Source organism: Phycodurus eques, chromosome 6 (assembly GCF_024500275.1).
Source record: "Phycodurus eques isolate BA_2022a chromosome 6, UOR_Pequ_1.1, whole genome shotgun sequence".
NCBI lineage: Eukaryota > Metazoa > Chordata > Actinopteri > Syngnathiformes > Syngnathidae > Phycodurus > Phycodurus eques.
This window is the reverse complement of record NC_084530.1, coordinates 26,990,320-27,017,902: the sequence shown is the minus strand read 5'-3', so window position 1 is coordinate 27,017,902 and position 27,583 is coordinate 26,990,320. Positions and strand designations below refer to the sequence as shown.

Below are 27,583 nucleotides of genomic sequence, written 5' to 3'. Positions count from 1 at the left end.
GATGCTCCATCACGTTACCTGGCATTTGAGCCTTCACAAAGCACAGGCATGTGCAGAGAGAGAGAGAGAGGGGGCTTAGTCCCCACACTGCTGCATGATTATGAAACGGGCGCAGTCATGTGATGTCTTCTCTCATCATCATCATGACAAGTTGCAAGTCTGACCTTCCTCCTCCTCATGCTGCTCCTCCAGCACACACACACACACACGCACACACACGCACACGCATAGAGGCAGTGCACTTGAGGCGACACTAGGGGCGGAGTTTGACCTCACAAGTCTCCAAACATCACTAATCCGCGTCGGACACTCTGGCCACAAACCATCACTGGCCTCGTTTATCACTCGCACACTGAAGGGGGGAAAGCGAACGGATGGGTGGGGTGGGGTGGGGGGGAATTTTAAGCGAAATTAAAGTGTCCCGGGCACCAGGCGGAGGGTTGAGGCTGCAGCCCTGCGTGTCGGAGGGATTGCCAATGGTGCACTATGACAGAAAGCGCTGCACGTATCTGCAGTAGGCGTCCCTCATACTCCTAGCCCCGCGTCGGATTCGCAGGATTTGGCGCAACAAAACAAAAACAAAACAAACAAACAAACAAAAAAGCAAAAATAACCGATTGGATGCTGGCACTGGTATCCCATTTTGGTGGTCCTGCATTGCCATTTTGTTTAAAAGGTAAGTCTGCACGCCTCTTGTTTTTGCTATAAGGAGCAGCCATGCAAGTTGCGGCACGATTTTAATTTTTATTTTATTTTTGTTTTGCCATGCGGCGGCACTCTCCGGCAAAGCTGCAGCTTGTTTTGAATGCACACATGATCGACATGCATGTTGTTTTCAATGCAAATTCATCACAGAGAAGGCAAAGCAAGGTTGTTATGTCACAATCGTGTAAATACCCCCCCCCCCCCTCTCCTTTCTCTCCCCCTTTAACGACATCACATGGTGTCACAGAGTGCATGGTGCAAAAACATGTGGGGGGCACTGGCGCCCAAGGGTGACTTTAGTTGTGGACGTAGATAATGAACACAGTGATTATTCATTTAATCGATGTGCAGGGACACCAGTGAGTGGAATCAGCATGTTAATTATGGGTTCAGTTTGCACGCCAAAGTTAAAATCACGACACTCATTATTTATTTATTTTTAGTATTCAGGCTGTGTCCTATTTTACATTTAAAATTTTATTTAAAATGTATTTTACATATATATATATATAATATTTTAATATTATTTTACATTTTATTGAATGTTTCTATTTTTTAAGAGATGTATCTTTATTTTAATTGCATTTTTGTTAATATTTTATAAATTCAATTTTATTTGCATTTATTCCACCACAGTGTGCCATAAGTCAAAAGTGTCATTTGGAAAAAACGTCTCTCTATTATTATTGATGGGCGCTCCCCTTCTTCATCCCATCAAAGTGATAATTCATTATGGCCATAAAAGATTAATGATCCAGTGCAAAGCTTGTTGAAATTTTTAAATGTGCTCTTCTTCACCCCCACTGACTGATAGATGAATGATCCATTTAAATGTTTTTATTTGAATGCACTTCGATTTAATCTTAGTAATGCTTGTGGTAGCTGATATGGTTTAAACAGTCACTAGACACTTCATTAGGTACACCTGCACAATCCAATACAATATCTGGTTGACAAAAAAAAAGCCTCAGATTTGCTTGACAGAGTCAGAGGTAATTTAATGGCATGTTTATTATTGTGGTTGCTTTCATACTTCCCATATCTTATACATACATGAGGTAACTATCACAAAACCTTAACCTTAAACTTTTCACTTGTACTACTTCAAGTTAGTACCTATTAAGCATTTGCACAGAATACCACAATTAAAATCAAACTGTGACAACTTTTCCAACTCAAGACCCAAATATGGAATTTGATTAGCAAAATATATAATTCTAGCCCTTGGTTGGGGAACATTTGGCATTAAAGAGAACGACTGTGATACCGCATGCTTCATTTCACACTGTACATGCTACTGTTTACATTTTAATGATGTGTATATACGTAGGCCACACTCACTGGCGCAATCGACACAATCTAATGGGATCCAAAACAAGTGCTGTATCAACAATTCTGCTGGTGTCAGAAATTCTGGAAACAGCCCTCAGAGTGATGCAGTGCAGTTGTACACCACTGCAAACTGCAACCATGTTAACAACAACAACAACAACAACAACAACATTAAATGTGTATACTTCTCTGACATCGTCAATCAAAATCGAGCATTGCAGCGGAACATCTAAGGTGAGAACGCAATCCATTCTGTGACCCTGCTCAATTTGTTCGGTCTTAGAGGAAATACCGTAAAACCGTTCACGTAACATTTTAACGTTAATGATTCTTAACATTCAGAGATTTTAACACACACTCAGAAGAGCAATACAAATTTGGGGTTGTTTATGTGAGAGTCTTTTACTGTAGAATGTCAAAGCTTTTCATGAGTGTTAAAGCACTTGTACACTGCATGTGAACGAAAGAAAATTCACTTGTGTGAATGAGAGCATTTCAGTTGTGCGTGTGAGAGGTAATGCTGAATTACTGGGTGTCCCTGACGGCTCTCTCATAGTAAAATATCAACTTTATGTGAATAGTCTTCTCTTTTCACATGCTTCTTCTCTTAACACTCCGTGTTGAGTCCACATCTTTTGGAAAAAGTGGTGAAAAAAAAAGGCTTCAAACCCCCCCCCCCCCCCCCCCCCCCCCCCCCGCGACCCCCCCCTCCATAAAAAAGCAAAACACATTGAGAGTAAATCCTCGAAGTCTCGCGATATACGCAATTGATGTACTTACTAGTGTGTGATGTTTTGTGCAACTTTGAAGGCCTATTTTTTACCCCAAATTTCAAAATTGGATAAATCCCAAATTGTACAACTTCAGGGATGTTTGACTTACAGCAACCATGTGCACCCCTAAATGCCGGAGCAATTGTTCTTTTTTAACATTTTAACCTAAATATTAATGACCTTTTTAGTAGGAAGGAACTTAATCAAATTTAATAGAATTACAATGTATATGCTTCAACCCTAGCTAACGTGGACTGCTTACACGAACAACGTGGCTGCGAACAGAGAGGAGTTAGTTTACAAAAGTGTTGCCGACTTACTGATTTGGTCACTATATGTAGTGACTTTTCCAACTGTACTCGGGACTATTTTTTCTTAAAAAAAGGGACTAACGAGTTTAATTTCTGCTAAGAAACGGACAACATGAGCAGAATAATTGTCACTTTCTTTTGTGGATGACAAAAAAGGAGCCTGCTGTAAGGCAATCACAGAGTCAATGGCACTGAATATCACCAAATACATAGTGCCCATTCACACGTTGTTAAAGCAGTGATTTATTCTTGTGGTAGAAACTTTGGACTTGAGGTCTATGCTCCAATGCCTCAAATATTTTGTCTCACCTGTACAACTGTATGTGAGTAAAGAGTGTGAGGGAGATAGAAATGCTGCGTGCATGCAGGGGCATCAGATGTTTTTATGATACTTCACAGCCATCCATCCATCCATCCATCCATCCATCCATCCATCCATCTAGCCACCAGAAGTTAAGGTAGGAAGGAGTAATTGGTTTGGTCCAGAGGTGGGCAAAGTACGGCTCACTGTTATTGAGGTTCCTCTGCGTGTATTTACGCTGCGTTTAGAACTTGCAACACTACAACCAAGCCCTGTCTAAGGGGGGCACTGGTCCCCCCCCTAGAACCGCCACTGTGGAGGGCTGGGCCAATTTCTCACTGTTTGCTATTTACTGCAGGGCTGATTCCTATCCACGAGGGTTCACTGTTCTTGAATTTGGCACTTGTTTGTCTTGCACATACAGTCTAACACTTCCTATAACTTTCAGACCGGCCGCCTTTCAATGTCTAGAGGCGCGTGTACGGAGATGCCCTGCGGCTGAAGCCGAGAATGCTTTCAATCAAGCGCTCTGCAGGAGCGTGGTGATGAGATGGATGGAGCCAAAGACCAACCAGCTCCCACATCCCAGCATGTCCAACGGCAGCAAGTCCCCCCCACAGTCGGGAGAAGGTAGAGGACATGATGATTCATGTGGCATGCCTCCAATTCAGTCATTTGGATTAGTGATGTCATAAAATTTACTGTGTCAAACATGAATTTATATCCACTTCTACTTATGGTGCTATGCAGCAATGATAATAATAATCCTTCCGAATTTAGCACGTGCGCTCACTTGTACGACACAGGATATGTTTGGGCCACAGTGACTGTTTTGGACAAAAGTACATTCAGCAGCCCTATTGGTCCAGGCAGCGCAGTTCTTAAAAAATAATAATAATAATCGATATTATGTTATTGATTAATCATGTCCTGAAGCTATTGAGGCAAAATAAAGAGGACTGAAGAACTTGACATGAATTGTTCCAACCATCTTTAGTGTCATTGTTAATATAAATAAAAACATCTTGAAGTAATCTAAAATGAATAAAATAGTAACGATATTTAAGGCACTGCTGAGTCAGTCTCAAATAATTAGGGCATGGGCATTATTTTTTTGTTGTAAAGCATTACATTTTTAGTTGTTGAAATCCTATAAAACGATTACTCTGGAAACACTATAAAATTAATGAAATAATGTAAATATGAGGGGGTTGTTGATTTAATCTCATCTAGTTTGCTGTGCTTACATGATCTCAGCTATGGGTGTTTTTTTTTCTTCTTAAAGAAAGATATTCTTGTAAAGAATCTTTAATAAGTTAAGAATACAAAATAATAGTTACAAATAAACAACGTTAGCTACGACCGAGCAATGCATGCACCAAACGCAGCAATAATAGTGAATTTACAGCAATTGCTTCTTCTGAAGAATCCATCTTTTTTCCCAAATGGCTGTCCTTCAAAGCAATAAATATGTTGTAGAATGTTGTAAAACCATCACATACAAGGGCCCCCCTACGTCATATTGAAGCGACGGTATCTGATGTTGAAATACTGAATTCCAGTTTAGGGAGCAACAGAAGTTACATCTTTTAGCTTTAATGTGTATTATGAGCATTTCGTCATTGGCTGGAAAACGCCTATATCCAAATTTGGTTAATTTCATATTTTAGTCACCACAAGGGTCTGTTATTTTTACAAATTATTAGCCAATCTAAAGTGTTGAAAATCAAAATTGCGCTTTTTTTTTTTTTTTATTCCCTGAAAAAATAAAGCTGCGAGGATTCCGCCCGACAGCGGCAATTTATGGGTTACATTCCTCGGAGGTTTTATTTGTTTGGAGAATTGCATGGCAGGCCAGATCCAATACTCTCCTGGGGTCATATATTGCCCACGTGCCATAGGTTGCTCACTCATGCTTAAAAGACATAACTGGCTTCTAAAACACTCAAAATTAATACAATATAAACTCCATCACACTGTATTGTGACATTACTTACCTTTCAATGGCTTTGAAAGAGGCCTGGTTGTGTGTTTCCAGCTGCAGGCTCTAACTCCATGGCATGGGTGAAGATGTTTAAGAAGCCTGGAGGAGGAGGAGGCCTGAAGAAGTCCTACCAGCCTGGCAGCATGTTGTCTCTGGCTCTCACCAAAGGCCTCCTGAATGAGCCCGGACAGAATAGTTGCTTCTTGAACAGCGCTGTTCAGGTGAATACTCATTATTCTACTTGTTTTTTGCGTCTTTGTGTACTGTTTGAAAAGCTACAAAGTAGCTAGTTTACTGGCTTTACATTAGCTGGTTTCAAGCTAGCAAGTTTGCTGGCTGTAGCTCAGCTAGTTCAACGCTAGCTAGCTGTCTATTCCTGAGCCCGTTTGGGTGACCCGGTGTCCTTTTTCTTAACTGCACTGTAGGTACAAAGAGCAAACAGTTTTTCATTATTCATGACCTCGTTTGCGTTTAATTTGGGACATTTCAAAAGCTCCCACCTCCATCCAGTATTACTATACCGTCATTGGCCAAATGTGTTGTCTCGTCATTCAACGATTGAGTGGTGTACCTGCCTGTCATTCTACACAGGGCCAGTGATTGGAAGTAGCTCACTGTGTGTATATGTCAGTAAGCTATTTTTCATAAACGTTTGAAAAATAGTTTCACATTCCTCGTTTCCTACCGACTAAGTAAACAATAATGTTTGGTTCTTTGAGATTTTGTATTAGGTGTCCGTCGCAGACTAGTTCTGTTTGCTCGCTTTGGAAGCCGCCATATTTTTTAGTGAGTACATGAAGACGTCACTGTGCATTTACGTCAAGACAGACAGAACGCAGCCTGACAACATTCCGATATACCGTTAACATGGCAAAAATGTTAACTTTTGATCAGTTTGAGAAAAGTTTTCTACCCCTGTGAAACAAAATTAAATTCCATTATGTTTCAGCCTGTTCATTCTGATTTAGGGGTTTATATGGAGTGTTTTTTTAAATTAAATTTAGCCTTCTAACCCAATTCTAATCCGAATATTAGGCTCCATGTAAACCAAGCTACTGTTTTGAGATTTCCTATTATGACCCTTAAGAGACCAACAGATGCATGTTTTTGGGGGAACCTGTGCAAATGACAGTCATAATTTTCTTTAAGTGCATTTGGGGGGGGGGGGGGGGGACTGACAGTATTTTTTAGCATTAGACACTCAATTAGAGGTTTGCAAGTGAAAATTAAAGTATTATATGATGTTGTTCATGCTTCCCAGGTGCTTTGGCAGCTGGACATTTTCAGGAGAAGTCTGAGGCACCTCTCAGGGCACTTTTGTCTGGGTGATTCCTGCATTTTCTGCGCATTGAAGGTTTGTCACACTGACCATTCATTTTGAGGTGAAACGTTTTTTGTTTGTTTGTTTGTTTCTTAAATGACTGTTGGTTGTTTGTTTGTTTTGGTGGGGTTCCAGAGCATATTCAGTCAGTTCCAGCAGAGTCGTGAGCGCGTGCTGCCCTCGGACAGCCTGCGTAACGCCCTCGCCGAAACTTTCAAAGATGAGCAACGCTTCCAACTTGGCCTCATGGACGACGCTGCCGAGTGCTTTGTATGTTGACAGTTACCTTTGGCTCCTATTCCAAAATCGAATACCGTAGACAGTACTGATATTTGATCAAGTGGTGTCTTGAATGAAAGTCAATTGGCAGGCTGTGCACCACTTCCAGTAAGTAGACTACTTCCATGTCAGCGCTATCAGCTGAATATGAAAAAAAGTCATACAGTACTTCACTGCCCCCCGTCACAACAAAGGAAGGACAGGGTCTGTGAGAAAATCGGACAGAACACATACAAGCATTATTGAAATTTTACAAATTACTTAGAATGTTTGACAGTTACACTATCAGCTCAAGTAGACACACTCATTTGTCACCTTAGGAGAATATCCTGGAGCGCATTCATCTGCACATCGTCTCAGACACGGCCCCCGACTCTTGCTCCTCCAAATCCTGCATCACCCATCAGAAGTTTGCCATGATGCTTTACGAGCAGGTACGTTGCATATTCAACATGTACCCCCCTGCCCCCACCACCCGCATTGCACTCTATATGTGTCATTAAAAATGTGTACTCATGTCTTGTATTGCAGTTTGTGTGTCGCTGCTGTGGCGCATCGTCGGACCCTCACCCTTTCACAGAGTTGGTACACTATGTCTCAACCACTGCTCTGTGGTGGGTACTTGACTTACTGTTGGGCTTTAAAAATGCTACAGTACTCCTTTTATGAAGCCTGTATATTCATTCTACATGTTGGTCCTTTTGAGGTGTCTGAAGAAAAGGTCTCTGGTGTTCTCTGGTTTCTGGTGTTCTCTGGTCAAAATACACAATTACAGCATATTTGAGAGCCACTTTAATTACGGGCAACTCGGTTTCTCATCTGCACAGTGACTGCTGTGGCAAATGTTTTGACAATTTTAACCTCACGCCAGGCATCCAGGGGAATTGCGGCCTGCGCATTTGTCCATCCCATTCCCCTGCGTTGTCTGAAACGGGGCACAGTGTAAATATAGCCTCGCCAACACACGACGACTTGCCTGAGGTAATAATAAACCTAAAGTAATAATAAACCAAGCATAAATAAGAGATACAACTATTAACTATTAACTAGTTATTAACAACTATTAAGTTTTTGACAAATTCCAATTTTTGTTCAATATTTAGTTTATTAGCCTTGTTTTTCTCCTTAGTCCAATTAAAGAAGAGAGTGACCTCATGTTGAGTATTGTGATGCGTTTTCTGGTTTATAATCGGCTTATGATCAGTTAAAAATGATTAAAAGAACACGGTTGTAATGTACACTGTGTGTGTCTATGTGCAGCCAACAGGTGGACCGCACAATGGCGCGGACCAAGCGTCTCAGGTCGGACATGTTTGGAGAATTGCTGCAGGCAGCAAACAACACAGGCGACCTGCGCAGCTGCCCCGTATGTCATTTTGATGATGATGATCATGATCATTTTACTACCATTTATTGTGGAACAAAATGGCACCAATTGCAATAGCTCCTTCACTTCTACATTCGCTTATGACATTTCACGCCATTATGAATGAGTGAACTTTTAAGAGTACATGCTGTGCTCTTGAAGGAAGGAAACCGTGCTAGACTGGCGTTAGGATATAAATAGCAGCAAGGGCTTAGCCTCTGTTTACTCCCTCATCTGTATTTGCTGCTGCTGCTGCTGCTGCTGCTTTGGTCCGTGATTTAGTAGAGCAAAGATGAGTTTTTGTTCCGGAAACTGCTGTTATTCTGCTATTGTGAGTGATAGATTTAGGTTTTCTTGTCATCTGTCTTGTTGTAAAGCTAACATTTTCTGGCTTTGGACTAAAAAGAGGAGCAAAATAGCCCCCGCCACTGCTCTGTGCTAAGCTAGGCTAGCTATCTCCCACATGTTTTCCAACTATCCCAAACACTATAGTTAGAGATATTAGTTGTCGGGGTTGTTTTTTTTGTTATACTGAACAGTATAACCTCAAAGTTCAAATGGACTTTTCTGTGATGCTTGCTGACCTTTTGTTTGGATTGCAGGCAATACTTCAACAAAATGTATTCTGTTGGATGAATGCCGTTCCTGTCCAATGAAAATCATATCGTGTCAAAGTTTTAAAAACTTTTTTTCATTATCTGAAACAAAAAGTTGTCATTGTTATTGTCGTCGGTTAAAGCAAAACAATCTCACAAGATTTTTAGATAGATGATACATCGAGTTATGCTAAAACACAATTTAAAATGTATGAAGCATGTGTAGTAAGTCATGTCGCAAATGTGTCAAATATTTGATAACAATAGTAGTTAGCCAGTCACGCACTTGCTAGTTAGCTAGCGCCTGACAATAACATACCTGACCCCATTGCATGAACTTCAATTTCAGTGTATGCTACAGTATTAATTTGTAAATAAAAACAGTGCACATTCATCAACATGTAATTGAGTTGGCCAATTAGCTTATTGACAACATGCTTCTTCCTCTGCCGTTTATTGGCAGTTGGCATACAAATTCGGTGTACGTTACTGCTGTTGAGTTCATTTTTTGAGAAGCTACCCTGAAGACTTTCCGAATTACATCACGTAGGTCTTAAGTGTGATGTCCACATGTTTGAGGCATGCTTTCACTAAGATCTCAGTAGAATTCCAATTTGTACAAACATTTTTGGTGTTCGAATGTTGATTTTTAGGATTTTTCGAATTTCTCTCAAGCTTATTGTGACAATATTTTACAGAGAGACTGCGGTCAAAGCATCAAGATCCGTCGGGTGCTCATGAACTGTCCAGAGATTGTCACCATTGGATTCGTTTGGGATGCAGAGCAATCCGATCTGACGGACGATGTCATCCGGTCACTCGGCCCACGCTTGAATTTGTGTGGAGTAAGTTGTTATAATGTATGATAGCAAACCTAATCTGACTAAAGATGTTGTTAAGATAATTACAATATTTGATGCACAGAGAAAGACGCTCGTACACTGTGCATAACTAGATTGCAAATGCTAAATGACATCACAGTGGCTACTCAGTCGTAGTTGATAGAAATGGAAAAGTGTTGATTTGAAATGTTTTTTTTAAATTATAAAACACAACCCAAATAGTAATTTTAATCTACCTAGGAATTTTTCGCCACTTTTCTGAACTATTCATTCAAATAAAATTAAAAAGTCTGAGAGAGGACTAAAACGAAATTACTATTTATTTGTCCAGAAAATATCAAGAACAATACATTAATGTTATTGATACCTTTCGTTGTAAAAATTCAGTTGGCACATTCCTTTTTTGACAGCCTTTTTGGAGGTCAGTGTTGCTGCTATAATGACTGTCATGTGAGACTGTCCAATGTTGCACAAGCAGTGCCTGAAATGCTGGCCAATCACTATAAAAACATCATGCAGGGAGGTGGGACATAAGGAATCCTTATGCGCATGTTATTTATTTATTTATCCAATACTTTTACTTCATTTTCAGTCAACCATTGTTAATGCAAATATGCATCACGAAAATGATTTTCAAATCCCTACCGGATGCTATTTTTAGCCCTCGAATAGCTGTCCAGGCAGCCAGTCTTCTGTTCACTATTATGTAAACATATGTGGAGAATATTTTACTCTCGAATGATGTAGCGCAGTGTACAAGTAATTAGCAGTCAACTGCCTCACAGTTGAAAGTGTCTGGTTTCTGGCCTTTCCTATGTGTAGTTTGCATGTTCTCCCCTTGCTTGTGTGCGTTTTCTCCAGCCTTCCGCTCACATTTCAAAAACTCAAAATTGTCTATAGGTGTGAACGTGAGTGTGAATGCGTCTTTGTATATACTGCACTGTATGTGCCCTGCGATTGCCTGGTGACCATTCCAAAGTCAGCTTCAAATATCCGTATATTTTGTCTTTGTTTAGCTTTTCAACCGTGTCACTGATGAAAATGCCAAGCGGACTGAGCTCCATCTGGTGGGAATGATTTGTTTCTCCAGCAAACATTATTCGGCCTTCGCTTATCACACCAAATCTTCCAAATGGATGTTTTTTGATGACGCCACTGTAAAAGAGGTGAGGGCTTCTGCTGTGTGTTTCATCTAGCCATCATCACTGAGTGAGGTAATTGCTCTTAAAACTGAGTGTTCTTATTCCCAGATTGGTTCCAAATGGAAAGATGTGGCTTCTAAATGCGTCAGGGGACACTTCCAACCACTTCTTCTGTTTTACACGAATCCTGAGGGCACGCCAGTGTCTAACGAGGATGCACCTAAGCAGACCACCATGTGCCCTCGATACAAAGGCCAAGTCAACGGTGAGGTGACAGGTAAGGACGTTACTAGCACACTTTATTAATGAATGTCACATTGTTTTAGTAGCTGTATCTCAGTCAGTGGGTACATTGTCCAGTTGAGCAAAAAAAAAAAAACACAGTGAGTGTCATTATTTTTCACACACAGACATAGAAGCATGAACTGCTGATTCCGTTTGAACTATGTTGCTAAGCAAAACAGCAGCACCTATCCAAGCACATAAAGAGTCTCTCAGATATATTAAAGTGTGGAGACTTGCCGCATGTTGCAAACGGGTTGCCCTGCAGTGTTGTGGAGACTAGATGAGCCACGAGACATTTTTCCTCCGCCCAGTCTGCCATTTAAACTCTACAATGGTGCCTTGAGATACCAGTGACCCAACAGATTCTTTAGATATGAGCCGTCATTTTTTTTGCTTTGTCTTGCAAGCGCAAACTTGAGATACACGCACTGTATGGTCGCAGTGAACTTAATTCTACTCACTTCACAATGAGCAGCATTTTTTGCAAATATTGATTCATCAATTCATCAAAATGAAAAAAAATGAGGCTTCAAGCTGTTTAATACCACTCCCAGTTGAATATTACTGTTATAGTAAACATAAAACAAAGCGAATTAAACGTGTATTTAAAACAACTAGATTGCGTTGCGTTAGGAAGGTCCGCTTAGCTTTATGCTAAGAAGCAAAAAATGCAGAAGCAAAAAATATGCAGAAGCAAAAAATACCTGTCGATAAAAATGCAAGTAGCAAGTAGAATGTAGCTCAATGTAAAGGAGAAAGAGTAGCATTTTTCTGAACACTGAATGCTCAAGTAAAAGTTAAAAGTATGTCGCATTAGACTACTCTGACAAGTTCAGTTCATCCAAAGTTACTTGAGGAAATGTAACTAAGTTAATGTAGCTCGTTACTAGCTACCTGTACTGTCTGACAAGTATAAAAATAAATGAACTGCTATTACAACGTTGTAGTTGTGTTGCAGACTCATTTCACATTTTCAACATTCTACATTGTCAGACAAGAGTAACAAGAAGTTAAGCGCTCGCCATAGTAAAAGTGATTAGTGACGTGTATGAAATACACTGGAATTTGACTGCTTCCGGTGTATATTCTTCTTCACTTAGCATACCTTGTTGAGGCCGCTTCTTCTGTTGGAAAAAAAAAAAATAAGAAAGACAAAGAAAAAGCTAAGTATGCATGTTGGGTTAATCCTTCGATGCTTGCTGATAAAATAGTGATACAGAACAGTAAAATAAAATGAAGAGTATTCAACTCTATCTTGACAGCAAGGGAGGGAATTTTAATTAGTTAATTAAAGCCCAATAATGATTTGAAAGCATAACTGAAATCATCAATAACGTAAGAAAATTCTGATGGGACCTTACAAATGGGAGTTGTGACTGTGCTCAGGATTTAAGTGTGTGTGTGTGTTTGTGTGTGTGTGTGCGCGCGCATGCTGGTTTAAATTTGACATGAGGATGATGTCTCTGTTGCATGCAGATTACCACCCACGCCTTCCTGCCTAATCCCTGCTCCTGTGGCCCTGCAGCGTACTACTCATGCGCTCTCACTCTTCTTAGCCCGCTGCATGGACATTTCATGTTTGGCCACGCTTTATTTCACCGCTCGTTTTGTTTGACGATGGAGTCACGCCAGTTCCCATGGATTGTTTTGCTTTAGTGTGGCGCCCGCACGCTTTGACTGGCATGGGACTGAGTCCTGTTTTAGTGAAAGTATGTGAGTTGTGTGGTCTTTTTTTATTTTATGTGCTGTGTACTTTTTAAAATGGACATATTGACAATAACAGTGTTAGGTACATGAGATCCAATACAAGAGCTGTGTCAAACATTCTGCCTTTACTAAGTAATGCTTACTTTTGAAGGTTATTGATTTAACACTGGTTGATGTATGACTTTGGTTGCAGTTTGCATCATTATAGAGCTAGATGAGAGGGGAAAAACATTAGCACTTGAAGTATTCAAAGTTCATATAATTGTTTTTGTTCACGCTGCACACAGGAGACAAAAACACCACAGGCACGTTGGTGAAAGTGTCAGTATATTTAGCAGAGTTAATGATTTCACTTTGCTAATGAGGCTCCTGCATTATGCAATCATTCTGCACAGCACAAAGGAAAGAGGTGAGTGTGGTGTATTGTGTGCTGCTCACAATTTAGCGATAAATTATAATGGAAGAACAGGTTTTAGGTTGACTTTGGGGCTCTTTTATCTACTAAATCTCCACATGCACCAGATGCTCACCAATGCTGTCCTGCTTTATGCAGTAAAAACATTTTGGGCGTCAAATAAATATTTACTGGTGGTGAAACGGTATGCCCCAAAATCACAGTTTGATATGGACTGTGGTGACACCGTTTTGCCCACATTGGTAGAAAAACAAAAACAAAAACATTTCTTGTAAACAGGACATATTTAATGATGAGCGGCACGGTAGCCGAGGGGTTAGCACATCTGCCTGAGATTGGGCGTTCAAATCCAGGCTGTTGTTATGTGATTTTTAATGAGAAAAATAGCACACCATAATATTAGTCGTTCTTAAATATATGCCTGTGAGTATTCTTATATGGTCTGTTACATGTTGTAGATTTTGTGTTCAGATATATCGTTTCTTAAAGGGTAACAACTAGACTATACACCGATTTTATCGGGCTGATCGGTATCAGCCAATATTTAGCATTTTATGATGATCGGCTGATCGGCTTTAATGTCATATTTCGCCAATCCAATCAATGACGTCATTGATCGGCTCTGCAAAATACATTTATTCCGCGTCGCCGCGTGCACAGAATATTTGAATCCAAAGGTTAGTTTATTTTTAGCCTTGTGACGTGTTTTTTGACGAAGTACTGTAAATATCTGACGGCCAATGAAGTTATTGAAAAAAAAACAATAAAATGTAAAAAAATGAATAAATAAACATGTCGGCGGTGTGGGACAGACAACACGTCGGAGACAGGCAACACTTAATGCCCGGTTCAGACTACAAGACAAATTTGCTCTTTCATGATTGACTACTGCAATAAAATTGTGTATTCCGATACCACCGCATCCCGTTTTTTACGATCATTGGGCTTTATCTTGCCAACTCTAATACACTCGTTACCGTGGCGACGGCAACAAGAGTGAAGCATGTCAACTTTGTATTAGAAGGACAAAATGGGGGAAAACGTGTGTTGGTTGTCACCGGTGCTCAAGACAGGAGAGGACATTCGTTTAAGGCTTGCTTGAGGTATGTTCACGTACTATTAATACGATACGGCTCACAAGCAGGCAATAAAATGTTACATAGCCTAGCAAGCTAGTGCTACCACGAAAGGTTGGACGTAAACACGCCAGCCCCGCCTGTGTGGAGTTTGCATGTTCTCCCTGTGCCTGCGTGGGTTTTCTCCAGGCACTCCGGTTTCCTCCTACATCCCAAAAACATGTGTGGTAGGTTGATTGAAGACTCTAAATTGCCCATAGGTGTGAATGTGAGTGCGAATGGTTGTTTGTTTATGTGTGCCCTGCAATTGGCTGGCAACCAGTTCAGGGTGTACCCCGCCTCCTGCCCAAAGATAGCTGGGATAGGCTCCAGCACGCCCGCAACCCTTGTGAGGATAAGCGGCTCAGAAAATGGATGCATGGATGAAATAAATAAAGCAAGCTATGTCAGCAATTAGACTAATGTGTGCAATGCAAACACACTGAGGAGAGTAACAAGAACATACAGGGTCGAGTAAATAAATCACAATATCATCAAGAGGACTGTAGTGCCAACCACTCATCTGGCATTTCAATGTCTTTTTTTTTTCTATTCAGTGAAAAATCCCCTCTGCAGTCCAAACAGATTCCAGGAAGCTTTTATGGAGAATTTTCAGAGAGTCAGTGAAACCACAAAAAAGGACAGAGTGCACACGAGAATAGATGCTTCCCACCCCAAAGGTACAGCATATTGTATTTTTGTATGATTAGACCATTAAAGGGGACGTATTATGCTCTGTCTCTGGGGTACCTGTCTACTCATCAAGTATAAAACCAGATGATACTTTAATTCTTGATCCTTGAAGTACAGTAATAGGATCGGGACTGAGCCCTGCAATGAATAGAGAAAAATTGCGAGTAATTGACACCCGCCAATATGTTTATAACTCCGCATTTTGATAGTTTTGAATGTAAATATATCAGAAACTATGATCCCAAAAGACAGATTATTTGGTTTCGAAAAAGATACACCGGAAGTGTGCGTGTACATGTACATGCAGCAAAGAAACTGTAACTTCCACTAACAACCCAGGTTAAATTTAGCTCCATCCCGACATATAAAGCTTGTCTTTCAGTCAAGTTGCATCACTTAAACACACTTCCTTGACACCAATTACTGTACCCTTTTCCGATTTAGACAGGGCTTTGGCGGTATCTTGTGGCATTTTAGGGCACTACAGAAAGAGCACAAAAGCAATTTGCTGGGGACATGTTCCACAGAAAGAGACGCAAATTGGTGAATTCGTGAATCGTAAACCATGAATATGCGAGGATATTTGCAGTATATTTTAGGGGTGTCCCAATCCGATCTTTGAGGTCGGAAATCAGTCAGATATCAGCAAAACAAGGATCGGATCGGATTTCGCTCCAGCACGTCTATCCAGCAGCGCCCGGACGGCATGCAGAGCCCACGTGATCAAAACAACAGCTTGCTAAAGTGCTAATATAATAGCAAGGAGTAAGAGTGAATCTTGCTGGCCAAAAGTTGTTTATTGACACTCCAGTTGATGTTTACTGTAAAACTGAACAGACATAAAATAATTACACTTATTGAATTATCAAATACATCACAAACAGGTTCACAAAAATCGCTATCTCAAAGCTAACACAATGAATGAAAAACACCATTGATGAGCTAACGAAAATCGCGGCAATTGTATATCTCAAAATAGTGAATATTGGACACAAACGCTGTATAAACATGCAAACAGGCAACATAGCAATAGTCTTGCATATATTCTTCAAAATGTGAAAAACACAACAATATTCAATCCGACGTCTTCTACTTTTTGTTCTTGCAAATGTGTATCTCATTCCGTGCCCCTCAGACATCAAGATGTGCACAGCAGTAACTTTATGTAACCTGTTGGTTACTAAATGGGTCAGTTTTTCTCATACCTACTGTTACTGATCATTGTTGTGTGTTTGCGTAATATCACTTGATCAAGCCTTTTCTAATATTCTATAGTACAAAATAAGTAAAATATGTATGATTATTGCTAAAATCGGATCAGACCGGTATTTGCCAAAACTCAAGGCTGCAGTATCGGATCGGGAGTGAAAAACTTGGATCAGGACATCCCGAGTATACAGTATTTTGACCAAAGCATGTCACAAACATTTCATTTCAGACATCTGGGGACTGTTTTAAGTTGTGGGGAAAAAATGTCATCACAAAAAATAATAAAAAATATTGATCAAAAATGTTTGTTCATTTGTTCTGTAGATATGACCCACACAAGATCCTCGTCTCCTCCCGAGAACGGACCAAGGGAACAGAAATGTAAAAGCTATCCCCGCAATGAGAAGTCAACAAGCCATTCGGTCAGAGCATCTCAGGAAGCACGTGGGCAATTCCGACCCACGCAGGCTGGCGGGCACGGCAGGAAGAATCACCCCTCGCCCAGTCGTTCTGACCAGGACAGCTGCCATGATCAGTGGGAAAACAGCGGGAGTGGAGGAAGCCGGAATAAGTGCAAGTCCACCTGGAGACCCATTCGTGAGGTGCTAAATGTGGATACTGTTCTCAACGAGCTCGAGCAGCGTCGTCAACAGCAGCACGACAGCCCTCGGCGCGGCAAGACAGAACGAGCGCAGGCCGAACAAGGTCGGGATCGCGAGCGGGAGCATGCACGGACCAGGGAGGATCGCAAGCAGAAGTGTTTGATGACCATTTACGAAGACGAGCAACGTCACGAGACGGAGAGCCACAGCTCAGTGGAATCGGACAGCAGGGCCACCCAGCAGAGGGGCGGCAGGCTGACGGGGGGCGCCAAGACGCTGCTGCGGAGTGACACCTGGACCATCCAGAGGACCGAGTCGGGATATGAGAGCAGCGACCGGCTCAGTAGCGGATCCACTAATCCTGACTCGCCCGGCGTTGATGGCTTTGCGGTGAAAGAGCAGAGGTCAGCAACGGAAACCCAGTTCCAAAGGTAAGAAACACTTGGGTGCTGTGTTCGGAAATCACTTCCTATCCACTATTTCACTCTCGCGAAAAAATCTTGACAACGCTGAGCAAGGCAGACGATGCACCGTTACAAGATGCAATCGTATTGATCGACGTCAGGTGATATGCTGGAGGACACAGAAGATATAAAATAAAAAGTAACCATGCTACACTTTTCCTTTTGGTGTCACAAGGCCAAATTGTTGGTCATGGATTATGTGACACTACAAGGAGTTTTGTCATTCCTGACAAAATGTGTCGGGCCCGATCTTTAAAAAATAAATAAATTAATTTTAAAAAATTATAAAATCACTCACTTAACAAGCCAATACCGGGCTAAAATATTGTAGTCTGATCCAGGCACAAGGTGCATACAGCAAGGTGTGTTGTTTAAACAAATGCACTCAAATATAGAAATACTAAATCATATTATGTTAAAACATCCATCCATCCATCCATCCATCTATTTTCTGAGCCGCTTCTCTTCACTAGGGTCGCGGGTGTCCTGGAGCCTATCCCAGCTATCATCGGGCATTCCTGAACTGGTTGCCAATCGCAGGGCACATACAAACAAACAACCATTCGCACTCACATTCACACCTACGGGCAATTTAGAGTCGTCAATTAACCTACCATGCATGTTTTTGGGATGTGGGAGGAAACTGGAGTGCCTGGAGAAAACCCACGCAGGCACGGGGAGAACATGCAAACTCCACACAGGCGGGGCCGGGGATTGAACCCCGGTCCTCAGAACTGTGAGGCAGACGCTCCAACCAGTCGTGCACCATGCCGCATGTTAAAACATATGTGTAAAATAACAGATTGAGTAAAAATACATGAACAGTGTTAGGAATGTTTAATGACTATACTGTACATACTACAGTATGACTGGGCATGAAAAGACATTATTTTAACTTCATGTCAGCTGAGGTTGATCCCGTACTTTTAATTATGCAACAGCGATGTTGAACTTGCGCTGGAATACTTTTCAAAAACAATTTTTCATTTGACTGATATAAAAATGGCATTATAGTGATCAGGGTGTTGGGAAGAAGTGAATGATTCCGAACACAGTCCCGTTCTTTTTCTAACACACAAGGAAATGTACTTACTACTCAGGATGGCTATAATAATCAAGTCAACGGTTAATCGATTGTGGAACTAAGTATTTGAATCTTGAAGGAAAATGGAATACATTACTTGTCTGCAACTGTTTGTTGTCTAAAGAGAAACAATATGATGTCAACTATGGGAAGGTAGCTACATCCGTGGTGTGGCACACTTCCTGGACAACATTGTTTTGCTCAATAGAACAGTGGAATGGAAACAGGAGTTCAGACCATACAGAGACTGATTCTACCATCTCATTCAACCATTTTGAGTTTATCAAAATCTGTTGGACTTTTCCCCATGGCTGGTCCAGAAAATGTTGTCAGGTTCCCACTGCTGTTGAGCTGTTTACAGTTGATCTCCGCTATTCGTGGTGGATAGGGACCAGGCCCAATTGGGAGTAGTGAAAATCTGCGAATAATTGACGTCCATTATAATTACATTGGAAATGTATTATATATATATATATATATATATATATATTGGCGGGGGGGGGGGGGGATTTAAATATTAATAAAGACATTTAAATAAATAAATATTAATTTAATACAGAGTTGCGATTTCCCACATATGTTTAAGTCTCATAATCCTTATAGTGATGTTTTTGGAGGCATTTTGGAGTAAAGCCCCTCGTTTGTCACTACGCCAGCCTGGTGACCTGGACTGGCATATGCTATATTTTCATTGGCCAATACTCAGCTATGAGATTGAGCCTTATGAAATCTGCCTACCAACAAGTGATGCCACAAATCTGTGATATGACGAGGACATAATACAACTTTGTTGATCGATTTTGCTGCATTGATAAATTTTTACTTTTTTTGTGAGGTTTTGTAGTGAATCAGAAATTGATTCAAAACTAATCATACTTTATTGTATATATAATCGTGTTTCTGGGAGCCTGCCCAAAAGCTTTGTGCCACACATTTGTATTCACTGGATTCACAGTTGTCTGTCAGCTACTGCCCAAAAATTTTATTGCGTGGAGAACACGGTTTTATTTTTGTATCACATTGAAATCTTTTTTTTTTTAGAACAGTACTTGATCTCAGCATGGGCCAAAAATAGCATCACTTTCTTCACTTATGATGACATCGATTCGTTGTCATTCAAAAGCAGGTAAAAGTTCTATTTGAGGTGACTTCAGAATTAAAACCTGATTGTTTTATTGAACAACCTTTAGGGTACATTGTACAGTATCATTTACAAAATATGGAGAATGCCTAGTGGGATACAATATGGTTGTCTACAGCCATGCATTTTTAGTTTTATTTGTCATATAAGATGACAAGTACACACATCATCAGGCTGTATTAACAGCTCATTTACACAATACAGTAGTCATTTACAATAACAGAGTAATTCATCTCCCTCTGGATGTTTTCAGGTACTGGTTCCATGCCAGTCTCGCATTGGGCAGAATAATGCTGCTGGATGAGTTGTGCCGTAGCACCAGATATGGGCTTTAGTGAACGTCACCTTGTTCGTCTTCAGACAGCAAAATCGTTAAGCTTGAATTAACTTGATTACACCCAAGTACTGCACTCCATTTGGCCTCAATTGATTCAAGACATGATTAATCAACAATTCCGTTAATGCAATCACCTGAATTCTCAGCAGTCAATTAGTCCACTGTGTGATTATGATTCATTATCAAGGCTATCGGCTTTAGCTTCTGATAACCGTTGCATACAACACAGGCAAGGGTCGATTAGTGTTTGGCAAAAAAGTCGCCATGTCGGCTGTGTGTGCTCACACAAGGAACCGCACGCTAATTCACAAGAGTACAGTAATTTGTTGGCTTGGTGAGGAGGTGCTGCTATGAGTGAAAATATATTAGAATCATCACAGACTCAATTTTTTTCTCAATTATTTCAAGGCACAATTTCATCACTTTCCACCCAATTGACTGAATTATCAGGGATCAATTAGTCAACAACAGTAATCCAACAGTGGTCACAATCCCAGTTGTTTGGTGCAAAATCCCTCCTAGTTTAACCCTTTATCTTGACCTTTTGAGTATTTGGCCTCCCACCACACATTGTTCGTGTGTCTCTTGTGCCGTGTCAGTTTATTGAAAACATATTGAAATTAGTTGTCATGTCTGCTTTTTACTTTCAGCCAGCTGCACCCAAAGGCAGGCGATGAAAAATCCACTGGAACGTTGTCTCCATCACACAATGGTATGTTCCAAGTATTTTTTTCTAGGCCTCTTCAGCTTTTCCCGGCTCCATAAAACTCTTGTTCAAATGAACAAACATTGCCCATAAAGTGAAAATAAGTGCACATGCGTGTTCAGTCAGCACTATTTAAATCGTGGGAGGTGTTATCTTGCACTTCTAATGACAGTGATTGTGTGTAAACGAAAATGTAGTGAATGCCAGAGGTTGGCATCTCAGCAAGGACTGTCTTTCTATAACCTCCTCACCCAGCAGCCTTTAATCTGATGATAATCCCACTGAGCTCATGCAGAAAGCACGGCTGGACACGGCCGCTGGCACCGTCACAAATATCTTTCCCGTTGCTGCACGGTGACGCCGAGCAACAACTTTTATCCTGGCAGGCACCTCTGCAAGGCAACAGTCAAGGTGGAAAGAAACAAAAAAATAACACATCTATTTTTAAAAGGGAATGGAATTCGCCGCCGTGCGTGCCTGGTGCTGACATTCGCATCCAGCTGTGTGCAAGTCTAGTGTGGGTGACACCTTGCTGATGCTGCCATCTTGTGTCTGCAAGTCTTCTCGTTTGTTAGAATTACACATCATACATCAACATCATCTATCTATCTATCTATAAAATTTGGAATTTGATGCCTGCAACACATTTCAACCAAACTGGGACAAGGGCAACAAAAGACTGGGAAAGTTGAGGAATGCTCAAATAACTCCTGTTCGGAACATTCCACAGGTGAACATGTTAATTGGAAACAGGTGGGTGTCATGATTGGGTATAAAAGGAGCATGCCCGAAAGGCTCAGTTGTTCACAAGCAAGGATGGAAGGACAGTTTGAGAACAACGGTTCTCAACGTACCTCTGCAAGGAATTTAGGGATTTCGTCATCTAAGGCCCATACATAATATAGTCAGAAAATCTTGAGAAATAACTGCATGTAAGCGGCAAGGCCCAAAACGAACATTGAATGCCCATTATAAAAAAGCACTGGTTTCGCTGTTATTTCAGAATTCCCAGTTTTAAGAAATGCGGCATATAATTCTGTTGAAGTCCTCGTTTTTGTCAAAATATATAGATGTGATGCATTGAATCATGATGATGTGTATTTTCAGATTTTTTTTTTTAAAAACTATTTTTTTATGTTTGAACACTACGGCAAATGTTTTATATTCTCTTTCACGCCATTTCTCTTCTTGCTTTCTTCTATTGCAGGTAAACATCAGGCAAAACCTCAGGGAAAGAACCATGACCAGGTTTCACATTCACATCTGAAGTGCAGTCCAGGTTCAAGGTATTTCTCTAACGAATTAGTCTCGTAAAGTGTGTCTGTCGGTTGTTGATCATCCAGGTCATCGTTTTCCACAAAGACTGAATTTGTTAAATACCTTTCATGTTTAATCCAAGATCAACTGTAACTTTTTGGTGGACAGTGATGAAATTTAAACAACAGTCAATTCAAAACTGATATTTAGACTTTTGCGAAGTTTCACTTAGGTTATGTTCACTCTGCAGGTCAATTCAAAGTTGTTGTTTTTGGGGGTTTTTTTGCCCAATGCGACTGTCTTTTTGTTTTTTTTTGTTTTTTTTTATGTCAATGTGTACAGTACAATTCAGATTTTTCATATCCGACTCAGGCTTTCATAAATCTGATATATATCTGACGCGATTGCAACATGTATGCTCATGGTGCGCTCATCCGACCTATACGTCATCAAAAGGCCACCAACGTCACAATTGTTCAACAAAACAGACTGCGCGACAAATACAAACGGCAGACAAAGGAGCAGAAAACAATCAGTGACAAAAAGATCCTTTACTACTGATAAATATAAGAAAATGTTGGCTCCGGTTGCAGCAAATCCTTGAAATTGCCACAAATGCGTCATGATGAGACTTGACGAGCATTTACTTTAATAAACACAGCACCTTGCATGTGTGTGACGTCACGAATGCATTCCGTCCACAGTGCAAGTCTCATTTGTTTTTGTGACGTGAATGACTACATAAAAGGATCGGATCGAACAAAACATCCAAATTGGACATCGTGCCCTGGAGTGTAAACGTAGCCTTTGGTCACTAATGACAATGTTGTCAAAAAGATTGCCTGAAGGTTTTGTGCTAATACTGACTCCTATTTCGAATTGTTTATAATTCCTTCCACCTTGTCTAAGGCCGCAGTGCTAGAAAAGCAGACCCAAAGCAGGATGTTGTTACCACCATGATTCCCTGTTGTTTTGGTGATGAGCCCTGTTGTATTTGCACCAAACATTTGGCCAAAATGTTCAACCTTGGTTTTATTGGACAATAACAAAATCTGCCAAACACATGTGGGAGAATGTGTTCTGGTCTGATGAAACCAATGTTGAACTTTTTGGCCATCATTCCAAAAGGTATGTTGGCGCAACCACAAATATTTTGGTTCTTTAAAAGATTGTTTTTTAAATTCAATAGTTATTTCAGTTATTGGTCAAATTCATGGTGGAAAACGTTTTAAAATTGTCATGCGAATGCACAACGCTGAAATGCGGGTACTCTATCCAGAGAACTGGAGAAAGGGTTCAGTTGTCTTTGTGGATTCTCACGACATTGTCTTTTAATTGGTGCGATGAAGTCATTGTTTGTGACTGTGGTGCAGGCGCAAATGCAAGTACACGTCCAGTACTTGCAGAAAGACTTGCGAGCGGGAGTGCGTGGCTACGGATAACAGGCAGAGCGACCAGCAGGAGCTGACAAGCGGTCGAGGCCACGCGGGGGAGTGCGCGGCCTCGAGGCACGTCACCAAGACCAGCAGCTCCGAGTGGAACAGCTCAGACGACCTCGCTCTCTCCGAGCCCGAGGATAGAGACGCTTACCGCCCCGGCGCCGCCGTCGCCTCTGACCCGCAGTGTCCTCACGTCCCACTGGCATACCGCCACCCCCCCGGCAACGCCGCCGCAGACCCTCAGCGCCAGCTGGGCACACCGGGCACGGGTTCGCCTCACCTCCGACCCGGCCAGCTGCTTTCCCCTCATCTGGGCGAAACGAGCGATGCCGTGTTCCGCCCCAGGATGCTTCAAGAACCTTTCCAGGCCAGCCCTCGCCACAGGAAGACCGACATCTCCGGCCTGCGGACCTTCTCGGACGCCAGTTCCAAGTCTGGCTCGGATCCGGAGAGGAGCACGCCGTCGTCGTGCGAGAGCGATGACAGACTGGTGGCAGGGTGCCGAGCGGAGCAGGCGCCCCCGGCTCAGGAGGTTTCTCTCACCACATACTTCAACGTGGACAACTGTATGACGGAAACGTACCGCCTCAAGTACCACAACCAGAGGCCTCTGCTGCTATCGGCCACTGTGCCGCGAGCCGCGGGCCTGTCGGAGCACAGGGACATTTCGCACACGCTCTCGTCCGACACGCAAGACGTGCCAAAAGCCAAACCCGAATCAAGTAAGTTGGTTCTGACACTCACATTGTACAGTGATACCTCGAAGTTCTGCAACAATCAGTTCTGTGAAAAAAGTCTGAACCTCCATACAGTTGTTTCCAAAAGAAAATTTCCCATCCATCCATTTTCTACAGTATTTGTCCTCACTGGGTTACGGGTGAGCTGGAGCCTATCCCAGCTGACTTTTGGGCAAGAGGCAGGGTAGATCCTGGACTGGTTGACAGCTAATCGCAGGTCAATAAACAATTCACACTCAAATTCCCACCAACGGACAATTTCAAGTCCTCAGTGAATCTAACATGCATGTTTTTGGATTGTACCCCAGGTAAAACCTAAAACATGGGGGGAAACAAGCAAAATCCCCACAGGAAGAGCTGAGCTGAGATTTGAACCTGAAACCTCAGAGCTCTGATGCACACATGCTAACCACTATTGCACCATGCTGACAGAGTGGTTAGCAAAGCGCGAGTAAGGTGCACAACTGACCGTGTGATACATTGGCGATAAAAATCAATTTCTCAGTTCATTATCATAGCACGGAAGTAATTGATGCCCAGCCCAAAAATGTAGAATTGCCTATATAAATATAACACCAACTATGATCCCAAAATACTTTAATACCAACCCAAACTCATCTTACAATATAGTCTTAAAAATAAATTGCTTGCAGATTTGATTTTGAGAATATGCACAGCAAGTGCACCTGTATATTCACGTGGCAAAAACTCTCCATAACAACCCAGGCTAAACTTAGTTCCTTCTCGCTATATCGCTTCAACATACTTCCTTGACACCAATTACTACTTTCCTTTTAGCATCTTATATTGTTATAGAAAGAGCATAAAACTGTGAATAGGTGAGTTCCTCAGCAAATAGCATTTACTGCTGAAGTCTTGTGTGATGTAGTGGAAGTTGCCTACAATGACGGTTGAAATTCAAAAAAATCTGGTGGAACTCAAATTTATACAACTTTTGGCGCTTTGGAACTTCAAGGTATCACTGCAGTTCTACGATGTCTGTGATTGTTGATGCGCTTTCATTTATTTGTTTCCAGGCAATACGAGCAATAAGCCCACCGCGAAATGGAACCCAGTGACAGCCAAAGGCTTGGATGAACGAGGCTTTTTATGAGTCTCCCGCTCTCTTTTTGTTTTGTTTACATGCATCAACTGTTCGGTCACATGAGATTGAAAATGGATGCCAAAGAGTTTACAGAGGTGGAAATAACACTATGTGGACAAAAGTGTTGGGACCACGTGCCGTTACACCCGCAGGGAGTGAAAATGTGCTGCTGTTATGATAAGGCGTCGGTCGGAGTGTATCTGTTACAATGTTGGGCCTGGCTACAATTGTTGTCGTTCATCCTAAATGTTATTGACCTCAAATTCTGCACCACACTCACCCAAGCATGCCTTTCTGGACCTTGCCTTTATGACCTTATCCATAATTCTTCCCGCAATGCCTAGAAGTGTCCAAAATGAAAGCGGGGTACACACCAAGTCATCAAAGGGCTGATTATTGGATGTCTCTGTAAGATTATCTTGAGCGTTAATCCTGTGGTGTGGGGTAGTGCTGTGCGATATTACACTATGAAAACATCTAACGTACAATATGCTCCTCTCGTTTATATCATGATTTTAATGTATTGGGTTAGCGATGTTGCTATGCTAATGTAGCGTCCGAGACGGTAACAGCAACAGTCGCCTTTCTATAACGTCATCCTTGTGCCTCACTCGCCAGGTATGACTAATTGATTTACGCTCAAGCCAACTGTTTCCTGCATGCTGATTTTCGTCGTACTGACTTTCATTGCTCCTGTGACAGTGACAATTATCGGTAAGTTCTATTCTATATATTTATCAGAATATAAAATTACCTAAATGGGGATATAAAATTTTGTCCATATCACATAGCACTAGAGTGGTTTGTGTTAAGAGTGTTTATTTAATTTTTTCTCCTCCCCAATCTGCTCGAAAATTGGTCAGGGACAACAATCGTAATTGTTAAACCTTAGCAATGTTTACAATCGCATATCTTGTTGAGCAGAGCCACGGACTCCGTGATTGTATCGATAGCCAATTAGGAAGCAAATTGAATCTTATGCTGTTGTCGGACCAAACCCTTAGTTTTGTCTTGTTTTGTTCTTCTACTATTCTTTATCTTCTTTGTATTTTCCCTGCCCTGTGGCACTATGTTGCCTCTCACAGGTCTGTCTTGGCATAACGGAAGACAATCTGGATTGTCTCTCGATTGTCGCTGGAGATATCATTTTGTTTGCTCTGGTGTGATCGTCATTACATGATAAGAGCAGTAAGCACACACTTTTCCTCCTTATGTGTGGGGTCTCTCACATTTAAAAAAAATCGGTATGTGTGTACCCCGCTTAAGATGAATTAAAATTCAAGATGAGAACAGCAACCCCTGATTGGTTAATTAATTAATCATGAGTCTGTCCCAAATAATTTTGTCCACATAGCGTGACTCTTCTATACTGAGTGGAATTTATTTAAGCAAGCTCATCACTTATAAGTGAAGCTTCGTTTAAATATGAAAGATGTTCTTTAGCCGGCACGGTGGACGACTGGTTTGCACAGCTGCCTCACAGTTCTGGGGACCGGGGTTCAAATCCGGGCCCCGCCTGTGTGGAGTTTGCATGTTCTCCCCGTGCCAGGGTGGGTTTTCTCCGGGATCTCCGGTTTCCTCCCACGTCCCAAAAACATGCGTGGTAGGTTGAATGAAGACTCTAAATTGCCCGTAGGTGTGACTGTGAGTGCGATGGTGGTTTGTTTATATGTGCCCTGCGATTGGCTGGTGACCAGTTCAGGGTGTACCCTGCCTCTCACCCGAAGATAGCTGGGATTAGGCTCCAGCACCCCGCGACCCTAGTGAGGATAAGCGCTAATGAAAATGGATGGATGGATGGAGAAGTTCTTTATTGTTTTATGCATTGTTAACGCTCTCTTTCGCACGCACGCACTTGTCTTCCACTTTTCCTGTTTCACCATCTGGACAGTTTTACACTGAATCCTATTTTAGACATATTATGCAAAATCAGATTTTATGATATATATATATATATATATATATATATATATATATATATTTTTTTTTTTTTTGGTTGTTCTAATTTTTTGGGTAAAAACCTGCAGAGGTGCTGCAATGGAGCGGAACACTGCGGAGTGTCGGTCCTTTTAGATATGAACTTGTGATGACACGGCAGTATGATGTCATACATTCCCACTGAAGAGCATTACATCATCAATGCTGAAGGCAGTGACATTGTGAATGAATACTACACTATGGTGGCTCCCTGCAGGTTGAACTTTATCAAAGATTGGGAGGTGAAGTGCAAAATATACACCATCAGTGTTTTTATGATATTGGCTTTATATACAACCAGAGTGGAGTGTGATTGAAGTGTTAATTTAAAATACTTTCACAAAAATATGACCTTTAA

The 27,583-nt window shown here is 41.4% G+C and overlaps 1 protein-coding gene across 3 annotated transcripts; it reads left to right on the top strand.

Moving 5' to 3' along the window:
• Nucleotides 1–435: 435 nt before the first annotated feature.
• usp53b (ubiquitin specific peptidase 53b) lies at nt 436–27,175 on the top strand. 3 transcript variants are annotated; one of them, XM_061680636.1, is made up of 17 exons: nt 436–676; nt 3,871–4,052; nt 5,461–5,627; nt 6,668–6,760; nt 6,863–6,997; nt 7,327–7,440; nt 7,538–7,620; nt 8,267–8,372; nt 9,667–9,813; nt 10,827–10,976; nt 11,061–11,229; nt 15,032–15,154; nt 16,701–17,409; nt 20,655–20,716; nt 21,918–21,996; nt 23,341–24,128; nt 25,181–27,175. In XM_061680636.1, the coding sequence occupies exons 2-17, from the start codon at nt 3,968–3,970 to the stop codon at nt 25,255–25,257; spliced, it is 3,087 nt and encodes a 1,028-aa protein (XP_061536620.1). In that variant the 5' UTR covers nt 436–676; nt 3,871–3,967; the 3' UTR covers nt 25,258–27,175. The 3 variants fall into 3 exon arrangements, with proteins under 3 accessions (XP_061536620.1, XP_061536623.1, XP_061536621.1); XM_061680639.1 differs by lacking the exon at nt 15,032–15,154; XM_061680637.1 differs by lacking the exon at nt 436–676 and having other exon boundaries at nt 3,980–4,052; nt 5,439–5,627.
• The last annotated feature ends 408 nt before the right edge of the window (nt 27,176–27,583 follow it).

Bases quoted from the DNA above. Each gene is read 5' to 3' on its own strand.
- usp53b (XM_061680636.1), top strand. From the start codon at position 3,968: ATGAGATGGATGGAGCCAAAGACCAACCAGCTCCCACATCCCAGCATG. The intron at 4,053-5,460 runs GTAGAGGACATG...GTGTGTTTCCAG, and splicing joins CCCCCCACAGTCGGGAGAAG to CTGCAGGCTCTAACTCCATG. The intron at 6,761-6,862 runs GTTTGTCACACT...GTGGGGTTCCAG, and splicing joins GCATTTTCTGCGCATTGAAG to AGCATATTCAGTCAGTTCCA.